Below are 15,381 nucleotides of genomic sequence, written 5' to 3'. Positions count from 1 at the left end.
GTCGTATACTGTAATCTCATTTTGAGTATTTATGTGCTGTAGGGTGTTTGTTCTCTCATTCTTAGGAGTCCTTATGTGCTGCAAAATTTTCACTCTAACTGCAAGAAGTTCAGTACGATATGGAGAATGATGGAGGAGTTTTCTAAAGTAATTAGAATCCTGTGTGTGGCAGCCAAGTGAGAAAAGAGGGAGGGTAGGAAGGTTGAGAGTGGCACTGGGGAACGACGACAAAGTTTTTCAGACAGGATTTTGTTGTCCTTGGTCCCATTAACCTTGGCAAAGGCAAACAAACGGGGTCTCTCTCAGTTTCGCAATCTCTAAAATGAGGACAGTACTCACTCTACATACCTCCCAGGTAACCCTGGAAGGCTTCATAGGTAAGCTGTGAATGAAACGGAAGACTTGCTGGATCATCCAGTTCTTGCCTTCAGTTTTCATTGTTCAGATAGTTTAAGACTTGGGCCGGGACAAAAAATTTTTTGTTTCCTCTTCTCCCTCTTTCCTGTCAAAAGAGTTAAAGAGTTAGAAGAGTTAAAGTAACACTGGGCATAGAAGTACCTACCTCTTAACTATTGTTTCTAAATTGTGCTGCGTTTATTCCTTTCCAAAAATCATGAGTCACAATTTCAATAGCAAAAAGTCAGAACAATAAGAATAATCACTCCTGCTTCTGATTGCATTTAAGAACAGTGCTTTGAAAAAACCAAATAGACTCCATTATTAACAGTATTAAAAGCCCACCAGACTGTATGAGATTGGAGCAAACAGAAAACTCACACTAGACGGAAGTCTTGTATGCAAATGAAGGATGCAGGTTCTGATTTCCTATTGGTTCTTAAATAGTAGCCAATGGGACAATAGCACAAGCCTACCTCTGGTTAATATAAATATTGCTCTCGCCGCTGTGTTGTTTATTGTTTGCTTTTTATTTTGAAGGTTTTTGAGTTGTGGTCTGATAGTTATGTCTGGTCGTGGTAAACAGGGTGGCAAGGCTCGTGCTAAGGCTAAGACCCGCTCCTCGCGAGCTGGGCTCCAGTTCCCCGTAGGCCGGGTGCACCGCCTGCTCCGCAAGGGTAACTACTCTGAGCGTGTCGGTGCCGGGGCGCCGGTGTACCTGGCGGCGGTGCTGGAGTACCTAACGGCTGAGATCCTGGAGCTGGCGGGCAACGCGGCCCGCGATAACAAGAAGACGCGCATCATCCCGCGCCACCTGCAGCTGGCCATCCGCAACGACGAGGAGCTTAACAAGTTGCTGGGGCGCGTGACCATCGCTCAGGGCGGTGTCCTGCCCAACATCCAGGCGGTGCTGCTCCCCAAGAAGACTGAGAGCCACCACAAGGCCAAGGGCAAGTAAAGTGTTTATTACTTTTGCACGGCAATTTTGTTATCCATTATCCAAAAGAAAAAAAAAGGCAACTTACAAAGGCTCTTATCAGAGCCACCCACCTTTTTCGTTTAAAGAGCTGTCATGCTTTTCAGTTCTGCCCATATGAGGGTTGTGACATCAGGTGAAAAATCACAGCTCATAAGTGAGTGTCCCGAGGGAAGTCAGTAAAGAGTATGTGCGAAATGACTGTGAGGAAAGCCACACGAGTTTAAATTGACCGGATTAACTACAGGTGAATCAGTTTATAGTCAAACTACTTTCCTCTTTGTTCCAGCGGTGACTTGTAAAGTTTTTCGCACTGGAGTGAGGAAAGTATACTCACTTTCAGTATAGTGAAAAGCACTGTATTTAAAGTTAACCTTCAACATTTTTTGTTGACTTAAAGGAACACCCAAAACCTCTGCATCTATTCAACTTTATAAAAACATTACACATTTCCTGAAGGGATTGAGTAAATTACTAGATCCTTGATACTTCGCCCTCGTGTCAGAAACATCTTCCTGACTCCACAATGTTTGTGCCAGACTCAGGAAAATCTGAGTATCATTTTAGATGGCAGCCCATCTAATTTTTCTAAGCACTTCCAAAATATCTTTGGTGGTTGTACTTAAAAAAAAAGAAAAAGAGGGTTTCCCTGGTGGCGCAGTGGTTGAGAGTCCGCCTGCCGATGCAGGGGACACGGGTGCGTGCCCCGGTCCGGGAAGATCCCACATGCCGCGGAGCGGCTGGGCCCGTGAGCCATGGGCGCTGAGCCTGCGCGTCCGGAGCCTGTGCTCCGCAACGGGAGAGGTCACAACAGTGAGAAGCCCGCGTACCGGAAAAAAAAAAAATTACACAAAAAATCAATCCGTTGGCGGTGCCCGCGTTGCTTTGTGTAATTTTGCTGTACGTTTTGGAAGCGAAAGCGTAATAAAATGACGTCAGGGCGTCGGAGTCGCTATTGTTAAAGGGCAGGGTTTAAGATTCATTCACCAACCCGAAAGCAGCTCTTAATTCTTCCGGGGCCAGGCACAGAAATGGACCAATCAGAGGAGGGCGCGGGTACTTTCGAATGTTCTTGGGTCCAATAGTTGGTGGCCTGGCTGTATAAAAGAAGGATGGCTGAGTGCTTTTCCCTGTCATTTGGGAGAACACCCATCGTGGGGTTTTGTCATGGCTCGCACCAAGCAGACCGCTCGCAAGTCCACCGGCGGCAAGGCGCCGCGCAAGCAGCTGGCTACCAAGGCGGCCCGCAAGAGCGCGCCGGCCACGGGCGGCGTGAAGAAGCCGCACCGCTACCGGCCCGGCACGGTGGCCCTGCGCGAGATCCGCCGCTACCAGAAGTCCACGGAGCTGCTGATCCGCAAGCTGCCGTTCCAGCGCCTGGTGCGCGAGATCGCGCAGGACTTCAAGACTGACCTGCGCTTCCAGAGTTCTGCTGTGATGGCGCTGCAGGAGGCGTGCGAGGCCTACCTGGTGGGGCTCTTCGAGGACACCAACCTGTGTGCCATCCACGCCAAGCGCGTCACTATCATGCCCAAGGACATCCAGCTTGCCCGCCGCATCCGTGGTGAAAGGGCGTAAACTTGTTTTTCCATTAAGTGCTAATCTTAGACCCAAAGGCTCTTTTCAGAGCCACCTACAACTTCATCTTGAAGAGCTGTACCGTAAGGAAGTAAAATCAATCCCCTTAAGGGTGTGTTAGGGTAGAATTCTTCCCGTCCCAACCCCTTCTGCCGCAGCCAGACATTCCTGGAGTTGTAAGTGAGGCGAGGGTCTAAACCATATTTTCTTAACAGGTAAGCCATCCAAGCAGTCTATCAAACCTTATTTAATCATAGCCCTATTTGTAAATAGTCCAGTTGATTGTATTGCTTTATCTCACATTGCTTTTGTCTTTTCTAGGGCTATGTACCATAGTATGCTATGCTGTATAATTTTTTCACAGTTCTTTGCTGTAGTTGTTACTCAAATATAGGACTTTAGCTATTTGACTCAGTGATCTTGCTTTTACGTTTTTTCGGTTTGGGGATTCAGCACTGGGTGAAAAGTGACACATGGGATAGTGACCAAATGTGAGAAGAAAAATAACCTTCTTATTGTGTAGCTTTTGCACTATATTTTACAAACTAAAATACAGAATGCTGAAAAACATGACAACCACCAATTCTGAAGGCTTTGCTTGTTTTTTCCATACCCTATTCCTAGTAGTCTGCCTACCTCTGAGATGAGAATTGATTCACCTTGCTAAAATAATTTGCCCAACTCCCACCTAAAACAAAACCCACAAAATACACAGTAATGGGTGTTGTGTTGTTCACTTGGATTTATTTACATTTCAGGGTTTCAATAAAAACTTTTGGTTTACAAAATAATGTTTTTTAATGACAAAGATATTTCTCTCTGTGTATATTGTTTTATTTTAACATTTTATTTTTTCCAGACTAGTATAAGCCTCTGCCTGGCACAGACCTTTGTTACCCGTATAAGAGGTCTGTCAGAGGCACCAATGCCCTTGGCTTAAACCAAGGTGATTTTGCCCCTCAGCTTTTGGCCCCTGCTGAAGTCCAGGTATCTTGGTTTTTCTTGTTTATTGCTGTGCTGGCTCTTATGTACACTGTTTGACTTTTTCCTTTAATATTTTATGTATCTTGGGAAAAAAGTTTTATGTACAGGGCCTGATAGGATAGCTTTTAAAAAGTAAAAGTGCCCATTGCTGTCTGAGGATCAGATAGGCAGGGGACAATGGCTGGGACTGGCTGATCCTTCCCCTCCCCAGCCAAGGAACATGGATTTGGGTTTAAGTCTTCATTTACTTGAGCCCCTCAACAGAACAACTGTGCAGTATCTAGGGAAAAAAAGGTTAACACAGTCTTACAATTCATAACCTTGTTAATTTTTCTAGGGTATACTCTGCAAGCTGGCAGCATCTGGATGCTAGCTTACCCGGGTTCATATCCCAGCTTTACTACTTAATGTGTCATCTTAGACAAATCAATTTCCCCATCATCAGAAAAATGGGGGTAACACTACCCACTTCGTAGGGTTGTTATTAGAATAATATGCATCAAGTTTGGGACACATAGCGTCATATAAATGCTATTAATTTTCCTGAACTGTGTATCATTTTCTCTCATACTCTAGAATTTTTCAAAATTTGAAATAAAGACAAACTTTAGCTTCTAAATTTCCTTTTTACTTGGCATTACTTACTTGCATAGATTCTGCTCAGTTTAGAAATAAAATTCAGACATTTTAAAATCAAATGTGGAAGAAAATCAAATTTGTGAAAGAAAATTTACTGAACACTTTGAGCAGGGGGATGGTGCCAGCATTTTAATATCATTGCATTAAGCATCTATTATTTTATATTAGGGGAGTGACTAAGGTCAGGCTGAAGACAAAAGGGGGTGTTTACTGTACAGATTGTATCTTTTAAATGGCTGCTGCAAGGTCTTCAGTTAGAAAGGGTTTTTCTTACCCAGGCCCACAGAGTGATGTTACACCACAGGTTGAAGTTTACAGCTAATGCTGTTGGAGTCTAGAATGAGTTTTGGTTTGTTATAAAGTCTCTCAAAGGAAAGGAGGAGGAAGTCAAGGTCAGGGTAAATTTTTCAGACTTAAAAATTTAGTAGTAGCCTTTCCAGTTGTCCCAGTAGAAGTGAGTTACTGCTCAATGAGTGTTTTCAAGAGATTTAACACAACAGTGGGAAACTGGTATGGAGATTTGAACAGCACCCCAGGCTTGGCTGCAGGAAAGCTAGAAGCCTGAGATTGTCAGTGCACCTTGGGAGAGGGCCCAAAGGAACATATTTGGACCCACCAGGTTTAACATGTCGTATGAAAAACAAAACAATGCTTTGATACTTTGTGCTTTATTAGATGCTGTGATTTAGAAAAAACAATCCTCATGAGTAAATGCATATTTGTGTGATTGATACTGTGTTAGGAGTAAAGATGAGACCTCAGGGCAATATCTCAAGTCCAGGAAGATTCTTTAAGAAATAATACCAACTGAAAACAAGTCACATTTATATAGGACTTCATGGGCCAATCTCTGTTCCAATGCTTTGCTTACAATAGCTAAATTAAATCTTCACTAGAGTTCCATCAGTGTTATCATTACCCAGTTTTACAGATAAAGAAAACAAAGGCAAGGTTAAAGGTCACACAGCTGTAGGGAAGGAAAAATAATTTTCCCTCTGTGAGACCCCTGAAATAAAAGACAGATTAACAAGAGAAAAACAAAACAGAAGCCCTCATGTATATGTGGGAGATACCCAGGGAAAAATGAGTAACTCCTCAAGGTGGCTTAAAATTCAGACTTAAACACCACCTTAATAGGGAAGAGGGGTTGGGGGGTGGTATGTATGTAGGCCTCTTAGGGGAGAGTAAATACTTTTTAGGAAAGATGATTGGGCCCTTAGAAGAATAGATGGGAGAGGTATGACAGGATAAAATAATGTTTAAGGCAGGACAAGAAAATTTCTAAACATAAAATTTTCTCTCTGCTTATTTGGGCCACTACCCCTCTTTAGCGTGCAGTGTGCACGTTACAGATTGACCAGACTTCCTTAGAAGACACAGGAATGCCTGCTTCATTGAAAAGAGCAATTTTCTCCTGCTTCCAGCAAGGTAACTCCTTAGGGGATAACATTCCTTTCTCAATCCTGTAAGGGATTGTGATGCCCCACTACTCACAAAGGTCTGGACTATGTAGACTCAATATGTAACTTTGATATACGATTCTTTGTCTCAAAAACTTATATAACTGTGCTTTGACCTCTGACAAGCAGAACGGTCCTCAGAGTTTTCTGAAAGACTGTCTCCCAGGTTATAATCCTCAGGTTGGCTCTAATAAAATCCTCTATTTCTTTCTTAGATTGACAATTAATTTTTGTGGACAATAGTTTGTGCCAAGGTTTGTCTGGGTGTGGTGTCAATTTTTAGTGTCCTTTCCTCAGATAAGTGTCACTCTTCCCTAGTTAATGAAACTCCTTGGGAAGGGATTTATGACAATTGAGTTCCTTTTGGAGGATCTGTCTTTAGGCAGATAATGGGAGTTCAGAGAAATCTTCCCTCTGCATTTGCTGTTCTGCTACAGCTCAAAATAATCAACATACCTATAAGGGAGGGAAAATAACTTTCCTTCTACCCTTCTAAGTTCTTGGCTGAGAACCACTGTATAAAAGGTAGATTAACAAAAGAAAAGCAAACAGAAGCTTAATAACATGTATACCTCACGTAGGCTTGAGAAATACCTAGAAAAACTGAGTAAACTCCCAATACTGACCCAAGCCACCACCTTAAATACCATCTTCGGCTAAGAAGTGGGTGGGAGCCACTTATGAGAGGTTACCAGGAAAAGGAACAACGAGGGTAAGGTTGTTATACAGAATTAATTCTAGTGCCTCCTCATTGATGAGATTCTCTGGTGATTTAGTCATCCTTCTCTTCCTGGTACAGAGAAAAAGACACAATTTAAAGTTCCCTTTATAAATGTAAATGTCCCTCACAAAAGAGTAAATTCTACTCTGTTTTTAGAAATGTTTTTGTGTATGGTGTTTTTAAAAAGATAATCAACTCAAAAATACTCCTTCTGCCAAAGAAGCATATGGGAGCGGGGGAATGGGGAGTCATATTCTGCTACCCTTAGCAACTAACAATCACTTCCTCCTGAATGAGAAAGTACAGTATTTGCCATAAAATACTGTATAAGCCTCCACTAGAATTCTCAGCCGAAGAAATAAACAGCCTCAGATGCAGAGCAAAGGAAGCAAAACAATCCAGAGTTTAAAAGTGAACCTCTTTACTAGCTTCTCTCTCCCACAGTCATTGGATCACTGCGGATCCAAAGGGGCGGAGCCAAAGGGGCGCGGTCAGTGCCTCTTTTCCCGCCTGCGCTTTCAGTTCTCAACGAGGTCCGACTCTAGCTTATAATTACTCTTAACCAAGCAGTAACCTGTTGCATCCTGTACGTTTGCGAGAATTTAGACAATCATGTCTGGACGCGGCAAAGGCGGCAAGGGTCTGGGTAAGGGAGGCGCTAAACGCCACCGCAAGGTTCTGCGCGACAACATCCAGGGCATTACCAAACCAGCTATCCGTCGCCTGGCTCGGCGTGGCGGTGTGAAGCGCATCTCCGGCCTCATCTACGAAGAGACCCGCGGGGTGTTGAAGGTATTCCTGGAGAACGTGATCCGGGACGCCGTCACCTACACCGAGCACGCCAAGCGCAAGACTGTCACCGCCATGGACGTGGTCTATGCGCTTAAGCGCCAGGGACGCACTCTCTACGGCTTCGGCGGCTAAAGTCTCATTCTATACATTTTTTTTTTTTAAAGGCCCTTTTCAGGGTCGCCCACCTCCGCTCAGGAAGAGCTGTACGCGACTTCCGTGTTCAAAACGTATCTGTTGGAAAAAAAAGTGGTTCTGTTTTAAGGCTAACGTGGCCTTATCTACAGGCCAAACTGTTCGCTTTCACTGCCGGTCTCCATCAGCCAATCTTTGCGTACCTGCTAAGAGTAGGGGTACCTTCGCCTAATCAGGCCGCAAGTGCTCGCTTGTGGGTGGGGCTAACACTGGACTAAGGAAAGCTAATGAGAGGGGTTTGGAAGTCCCGGTAACCGCAATGAAGGACTTATGGCCCGGCGTTCCCGGCTTTTTCTAGTGGGAGGGATCCTGCCTACCCCACATCGTCTGTAATAGGAGCGACAACTGCCAGCCGGAGTTTCGTCGAGGAGGCAGTTTCTTTCTTGGGAAGCGGGCATTACTGAATCGCCGCCGATCTTGTTTTTGGTCCTGGGAGGGACCAGTAGATATTTGTACAAATTGCCAGAACCTGCGAGGGTGCTGCTTCGCTCACAAGAAGTCAGAAGCCGGATTAATTAAAATACATTGCGAGCAAGACGCCAGCTGGTAGTTCCTAGTGTATTTGCCTTTAGCAATGTCAGGAAAGATCTGCCTTCTATGATCTCTCCATTCCCAGCACCTCCCCGTCCTCCGCTGCGTCGCTCCCCAGACCTTGGCCTCAGGTACCTCTAGACTTTGAGCCAGGCATCATGCTGAGTGTCGTCACCCCCCCGTAAAGCCAGTGGTCTCGGGTTTAAAAATGCCTCGGCATTGCTGACTTTCATCCTCAGGCTGGGGGCCCTCCCTAAGCCTCTAGCTAAGCAGAGTTTGTAAATTCCCATTTACTAGACTAAGGGAGTCTGTTCTGAACCCCTAGGCCTCTGTCAGGGCCTTTGAGCTTGTAAGGGAGAAGCTCCCTCCTTTGTGGTTAAGTGGCTCTCTTGCACCTTCACCTTCCTTCCAGCTCATCTCTTTCCTCTGTCTGCAGTAAACTGTATCTTTTTAATGAAACTTTCAAACATGACAATATGGTTATTATAAAAGGTTTTTTAAAGTATGTCCTCAAATTGATAAACCAGCTAACTGAATAATCAGCATCTTTGATTTAATGTTTGAAAAGGGTGTACTTGTTGGCTACTTTAGAAAACACTTTGCTGCCTGGTTACTCTGCTAATGTCTCTCTTGACACCTGACTAGGTGGTTGGGAAAGCGAGATTCTAAAGTTCAGGTGAGAGGTCTGGACTAGATAAAAATTTTGGGACTCATCAACATACAAACGGTGAGACTGGATGAGATCACTAAGAACTTAAACATGGCTTAATGCAGCACATTGTTTGTAATAGTAAAAGAGTGGAAACAATGTAAATTGTCATGAGAAGGGACCAGATAAAATATTATCTATATCCATAAAATGGTGTTTTGGTTCAGGCTGCTGTAATAAAAACACCATAGACTGTGTGCTTTAACAACAAACGTTTCTCAGTTCTGGAGACTGAAGTCCAAGATCAAGGCACTGGACAGATTCAGACAGATCTGGTGTCTGATGACCCATTTCCTGCTTCATAGACTGCTGTCTTCCCTTGTGTCCTTTTATGGCAGAGTTGAATGAATGCATGCATGAATTTTCTACACAAGCATTCAGGCCCTCTCCCACCCCCCTAGCCCACCAGAGGGCTGCCATAATTGATCCCCCATCTACAATTCCTTGACTTGGCACTGTCTGAATCAGTCAGCATGCCAGGTTTTCTCTGGCTCTTAGGGATGATGCAGGAGTGGCAAATCAGGCAGCATTATCTTTGTTCTGAACAAGGACTTCATGACTCTTAGGCCTGAGGAAGGCTCACAGGTTTTTCACTCAGGTAGTGGGTGTGACTAAAATGAGTGTGATACTATCTACACGGCTTATGAACTAAAAAAAACAGGCCAACCATAACAGAAACTGGTCTATGGAGCAACCACACCTCCCTCCAGTGCAGGAAAACTATCCACACACTTCATTACATATGCTCTGAATGGAGGACAGGAAATTCTAATTTGCTTAATGGTGTACCCCAATGCCTACAACAGTATCAGGCACATTACATGAAACCAATACATATCTCCTGACAGACACCAGGACACCAGCTAAGGAAAACATAAAGTGACCACTATCCCAACCAGGCCCATTTTTGCTCCTCTGGTCATCTAGAATGCAGCCTTGAACTCTCCCCATTGTCAGTTTAAATTAAGCCAGGCTCTGTACTTTTATCATTCCCCCCAAAATCTTGGAGGACAGTTATCAGGTGGGAAATGGGACCAAAAAAGCTAGGAGAACTATTGACTGAAACTAACACACTGAGGCTGAAATCAGCCTTCTATAAAAATGATACAAAAAGGAACCCAATGACAGAGGCATTTGTGAATATCTTTTTAGATGAGGATAAGCTGTTTTCCTTTTAGCCAACTTCAAGTGAATTCACATCCTTTCTCCAGCTGAGTTCTAAAGTCTGGTATGCTACTGGAATATATAATTGGACTAGGGACATTCTTGCTTAAAACCTCCTGTGGCTATAATGACAGACTAGACCAAGCAGGCCATACTTTCAACTTTAGCAAGAGAACCTCTTCACAGACCAACAGTGTCTACCCTACAAACAATCTCCTGCTACCCTGCCTGGTGATTATATATGTGTGTGTGTATATATATATATATATATATATATATATATATACACACACACACACACACATACATATACATATATGTAAAACAGCTTTATTGAGATATAACTTACATACCATAAAATTCACCCACTTTAAGTGTACAACTCAATGGATTTTAGTATATTTACTTAGTTGTACAACCATCACTACAATCTATTTAATTTTAGAACATTTCCATCACCCTTATTTCCATTCCTCTGTGAAGTAAGGAAAAAAGTACAGCTAACTGCTGAGGGCTGTGTTGACACCGAAAGAGAAGGAAGTGCGTTTTCTTCGTAAACGAGATTTTAATTTCGCCTGAATTCAATGCCCTGGGTTTGCTGGCAGTCTGAATTTTTTTTTTTTTTCCTGCGGTACGCGGGCCTCTCACGGCCGCGGCCCCTCCCGTTGCGGAGCACAGGCTCCGGACGCGCAGGCTCAGCGGCCATGGCTCACGGGCCCAGCCGCTCCGCGGCACTGTGGGATCCTCTCGGACCGGGGCACGAACCCGTGTCCCCTGCATCGGCAGACGGACTCTCAACCACTGCGCCACCAGGGAAGCCCTAGAGATTATTTTTTTAATCGAGACAAATCATCCTATTAGAGGCGGTAATTTCAGTACTGTTCTCAGGACATGACTGAGAGCCATTCAGCTGTCTCGTCGGAGTCTATTTCATAACCCGTAAAAACAAATTAAAAAAATTCTCTAAATAAGGGCTTTGGCGTTTCTCGCCCGATTTCCCATCCCCCAAATTTGGGTCGCCGCGGGGAACCACATGAGATCATCAGTTCTGATTGGTTGAAATCCATGAATGGGGCTTGCTGATTGGGCAGTGCTTCTCTTTGTTCCTGCAAACCGATTCAAGTTTCTCGCCATACTTGGTTCTTTTCCACTTTTCTTTAGTAAGTTGGGAGTATCACCTTTCCCCCCTACCTGTGTCCAGTGAATGGAGGCGAGAGTGGGAGTTACATGGATATATAGACATTAATCTCCGCAGTGTTTTCTGACTCAGTAGTTTTCATTTTAACCACACCATTGAGCTGCAGGCTCCTGTGCCTTGGCTAATGGTTACAGCTTTCTTTTATGAGTAGTTGGGTGGCCCTGAAAAGGGCCTTTGGTTGAGAAATGCTAACTCTTGATGGCGAAATCGGAAAGCTTAATTAACCGCCGAAGCCGTAGAGAGTACGTCCCTGGCGCTTAAGCGCATAGACCACGTCCATGGCGGTGACAGTCTTGCGCTTGGCGTGCTCGGTGTAGGTGACGGCGTCCCGGATCACGTTCTCCAGGAACACTTTCAGCACCCCGCGGGTCTCCTCGTAGATGAGGCCGGAGATGCGCTTCACACCGCCACGCCGGGCCAGACGGCGGATAGCGGGTTTGGTGATGCCCTGGATGTTGTCGCGCAGAACCTTGCGGTGGCGCTTAGCGCCTCCCTTACCCAGACCCTTGCCGCCTTTGCCGCGTCCAGACATGGTTTCGAGAGAAGCAAACCAACAGCAACTGACAAAAGAAGGGAGAGCCGATCCTTATATACCTACCGCCTCTCCCCCGCCCAACTCCCCCAGAGAGAATGGAAAGCGCGCAAACCGGAAGTGTGACGCCAACAGTCCCCTCCCTTAATCCCGCCTCCAAGCCCCGGGAACTTACGCGAAAGGGCGGGAAGGGCGGGGCGGGTGGGGCAGGTGGGAAGCGGTCAGTTTGACCAATAGTCTTTGCCTCCTTGACTGGGCTACTGTCGTAACTACAGTACTTGGAGGAATTAGGCTTAAGAGGAAACATGATTCCAAATATCCTAAGTAGAAGAAATACTTAAAAAGGCGAAAATTTATTATCAATAAATTTTGATAATCGTAAAAATATCAAGATCAAAGTTAGAAACGTAAAAGTGTTTATACTCATACTATTCCTGTGTTTCACAACTAATACAAGGCCATGTTTTTAAAATGCTCTGCAAATGCCAATCATTTCGCGTGCCTCTGAAACTCTGGCTCTTTACTAAGGTAAGAGAAAAACAGTATTATTTACATAAACTTAAAAAGGGCCAGTGTGTTCGCATACGTAGTGGATATTTAGACAAAAATTATACATAATCCGACAAGTGTTGATGCATGTCTATTCATTCCCAAGCAGATGCAAAGTTATACTGAACAACTTGAGTTGGAAAGTTAGTTTCTTACAGCCCTTACCTGAAAACGTGGGTGGCTCTGAAAAGAGCCTTTGGTTGAAATTTCAGAGAAAAGCTGTAATTATGCCCGCTCCCCACGGATCCGGCGGGCTAACTGGATGTCCTTGGGCATGATGGTAACACGCTTAGCGTGGATGGCACACAGATTGGTGTCCTCGAAAAGCCCCACCAGATAGGCTTCGCATGCCTCCTGCAGTGCCATCACCGCCGAACTCTGGAAGCGCAGGTCGGTCTTGAAGTCCTGGGCAATCTCACGCACAAGGCGCTGAAAAGGTAGTTTACGGATAAGAAGCTCCGTGGACTTTTGGTAGCGGCGGATCTCGCGCAAGGCCACCGTGCCGGGTCGGTAGCGGTGGGGTTTTTTCACGCCGCCGGTAGCCGGCGCACTCTTGCGAGCCGCCTTGGTGGCCAGCTGCTTGCGAGGCGCTTTGCCGCCAGTGGACTTACGAGCAGTTTGCTTAGTGCGAGCCATGACAAGTGACACATACACAGACGTCCCGAATATTGGCGCAGAAACATCGCCCAGCAGTTTGCTAGTATTTATAGTACCTAAGGTGAAGTGATTGGGCGAGAAAAATGTTTAAGTATTACGTTACAAGCTCTGATTGGTCTACATTTAAACTTTCCAGAAACCGTGCAGTTTCGTTGGCCACTACGTTATATCCTCGGCTCTTTTCAAATTGTTTTTTTGTTCTTTTCCGCCCACGATTTTCATGAGAATGCAATGCCTTGAGCGTTACTTTTTCGAAAAAACAGACCTTAACTTCATTGGTACTGTATATTTATTTAGGTTCTGGAGGGGAGGGGAGAGTCAGAGAATATTGCCCTAATGTACTCTACATTCCCTGCTCGATAACCCGATAACGGATTATAAATTTCCAAAACCATTTCACAAAAAAAGAAATCCCTCTGTGACGCTTAAACTGACTGAGAAACTTCTTTGAAACCTACAAGATGTAAATTCAAGCATAGTAAAATCAAACTAGCGTTTCCAGAAATATTTCCTGCAACAAGGTACTTCTTTGTTAAGTGTTGTTTATGCTCTGACTTTACACTTGGAACTTCCTGAAACTTAAGTTTTCTAAAGTTTAGAATACATTTAGCCAGGTACAACGCCGGACACACAATCACGGCATGCACAACGTCTCAGAGTTTACCTATGAGGAGCAGGCGAGGGACTAGGGCCTATGAATGGATTACGGACCAAAACGAGGACAGCTTAATATTGCCAACGACTGTTCCTATATGTCACGTAAAATAGTCGACTTTAAGAACACCGAATGAGGACCTTTTAGACGAAGAGGCGGTAACCCAGACTCTACCTTCTCATTGGCTAAGTTTATTATACTGGATAGCCATTAAGAAAGGAGATCTAGCATCCTTCATTTGCATGGAGTGTTTCTGTTGCGTTTGAAGCAGTTTAACCCATTAGACACGGGAGGTACAAATTATCTAAACAAGAAAATTCTGCATGCATATTTTCTCTTTTTAAAGCTTTGTTTGATTAGAAGCCACGTTTATTACTCTAAGAAAAAGTTTATGTCTTTCCAGAAATTTTCACTTACGAAAACTTCACCTTGGAGAAAGATTGTATACCTGTTATAAATGACTATCCTTCTAACTAAGACGCATAGCTCCAACTGTCCTTTTTCAAATTCTTAGAAATTACGTAATTTTGTAAATACAGACTCTCAAGAAAAGAAGTAACAAAGGGTGGTAAAGAAGCTGGACGAATCGTGCGTCTGGAACCCTTACATTATTGGCCACAAGCCGGAAACAAGCTCTTATGTTGTTTGAGGGCTACCAGGGAAGCTCCGGTTACTGAGGCTCGTGCGGACTTGTTTGAAAACTGCAGTCGCGCGCGCGGGAATGACTCGTCACTGCATTCTCCCTGTTGCTAGGCGATCCCAGGGCAGAATTGTGAGGGGATGTCATCCAGAACTGGGCTGTGAGAGGGGCCTTTTATTCTCTTAGTAGTTGGCCTGATTCGCAGTCTGAAGTCGTTTTAGCATTGTTGACGCTTGTACAACCAAAAACAAGTTAAAGCGAGACTGCCCTAAAATGTTATCCCCGGGCTGTGCTTTCACACTAAAGCAACGTATCCCCCACCCTGGCCCCGACACCCACACCCACACACTTCCTTCCCCGCGTGCAATGCCTTTCCAGGAACAGTTTAGTCCACCCAGTGCTTACTTGATATTTCTCTTGTGCTAGGTTTTGAGCTTGGGATATGTTGTGAGGATGAAAAGGGGTCAAAAGTTCGTTAAGTGCATTAAACTGTAGAAGCAAGTTGCAATTACAGAAATTGTTTGCGTGCTGTTTTCCACCTGTGCAGCTTGTTAATTGCGGTGTTAGCCAGTTCTTTTGCTTTCTACTATTCTTTGCCCCAAATAGATGCACGCTGGTTCAGACCAAGGGCACCGGCGTCTCGGGTCTACCACACATCACTCAGCGCTGCCAGGAAAGGCAATGGCATCGATGAAAACTTGTCCCAAACCTGCAGACCAGGCCTACATCCCCTCGCTTTCTGCTGTCCCTCCCCAGTCACTCAAGACACAACGTTTTGCATTTATTGCAGATTAGAAACAAATGTCCTTTTGACATTGCTTCCTAGAGGCGAGGTTTCACGTGAAACTCCTTGGATTCTTACGTGATTGCCTTCTTTACAGCTCTTTCCCACCCCACCTCCCCCAGGATAAAACCCTGCTTTTTTAAAGAGAAGTAGCACCCTCTGATGGTAATGGGCGGCAGAGCCGTACCCTTTCCTGCCTAGTATTTCTGTCTCCATTAGGCGAC

General features: G+C 44.7%; 5 protein-coding genes across 5 annotated transcripts; 3 read left to right on the top strand and 2 right to left on the bottom strand.

The window, feature by feature from the left end:
- Positions 1 to 942: 942 nt before the first annotated feature.
- LOC132432731 (histone H2A type 1-B) lies at positions 943 to 2,084 on the top strand. Its single transcript, XM_060023479.2, has one exon. It carries the CDS (start codon positions 962 to 964, stop codon positions 1,352 to 1,354), a length of 393 nt encoding a protein of 130 aa, XP_059879462.1. The 5' UTR covers positions 943 to 961; the 3' UTR covers positions 1,355 to 2,084.
- A 388-nt stretch (positions 2,085 to 2,472) lies between these two features.
- LOC132432721 (histone H3.1) lies at positions 2,473 to 3,041 on the top strand. The gene has a single exon (XM_060023467.2). It carries the CDS (start codon positions 2,540 to 2,542, stop codon positions 2,948 to 2,950), a length of 411 nt encoding a protein of 136 aa, XP_059879450.1. The 5' UTR covers positions 2,473 to 2,539; the 3' UTR covers positions 2,951 to 3,041.
- A 4,308-nt stretch (positions 3,042 to 7,349) lies between these two features.
- On the top strand, positions 7,350 to 7,748 carry LOC132432755 (histone H4). Its single transcript, XM_060023507.1, has one exon. The coding sequence runs from the start codon at positions 7,367 to 7,369 to the stop codon at positions 7,676 to 7,678; it is 312 nt and encodes a 103-aa protein (XP_059879490.1). The 5' UTR covers positions 7,350 to 7,366; the 3' UTR covers positions 7,679 to 7,748.
- Positions 7,749 to 10,834: 3,086 nt separating this feature from the next.
- LOC132432759 (histone H4) lies at positions 10,835 to 12,641 on the bottom strand. The gene is made up of 2 exons (XM_060023514.2): positions 12,587 to 12,641; positions 10,835 to 11,900 (listed from the first exon to the last, which is right to left on the bottom strand). Exon 2 carries the CDS (start codon positions 11,870 to 11,872, stop codon positions 11,561 to 11,563), a length of 312 nt encoding a protein of 103 aa, XP_059879497.1. The 5' UTR covers positions 11,873 to 11,900; positions 12,587 to 12,641; the 3' UTR covers positions 10,835 to 11,560.
- LOC138414195 (histone H3.1) lies at positions 12,341 to 13,082 on the bottom strand. The gene has a single exon (XM_069541087.1). It carries the CDS (start codon positions 13,055 to 13,057, stop codon positions 12,647 to 12,649), a length of 411 nt encoding a protein of 136 aa, XP_069397188.1. The 5' UTR covers positions 13,058 to 13,082; the 3' UTR covers positions 12,341 to 12,646.
- Between the last annotated feature and the right edge of the window lie 2,299 nt (positions 13,083 to 15,381).

This window comes from Delphinus delphis, chromosome 10 (genome assembly GCF_949987515.2).
Source record: "Delphinus delphis chromosome 10, mDelDel1.2, whole genome shotgun sequence".
NCBI lineage: Eukaryota > Metazoa > Chordata > Mammalia > Artiodactyla > Delphinidae > Delphinus > Delphinus delphis.
The sequence above is the reverse complement of the archived record's forward strand: the minus strand, read 5'-3'. Positions and strand labels throughout refer to the sequence as shown.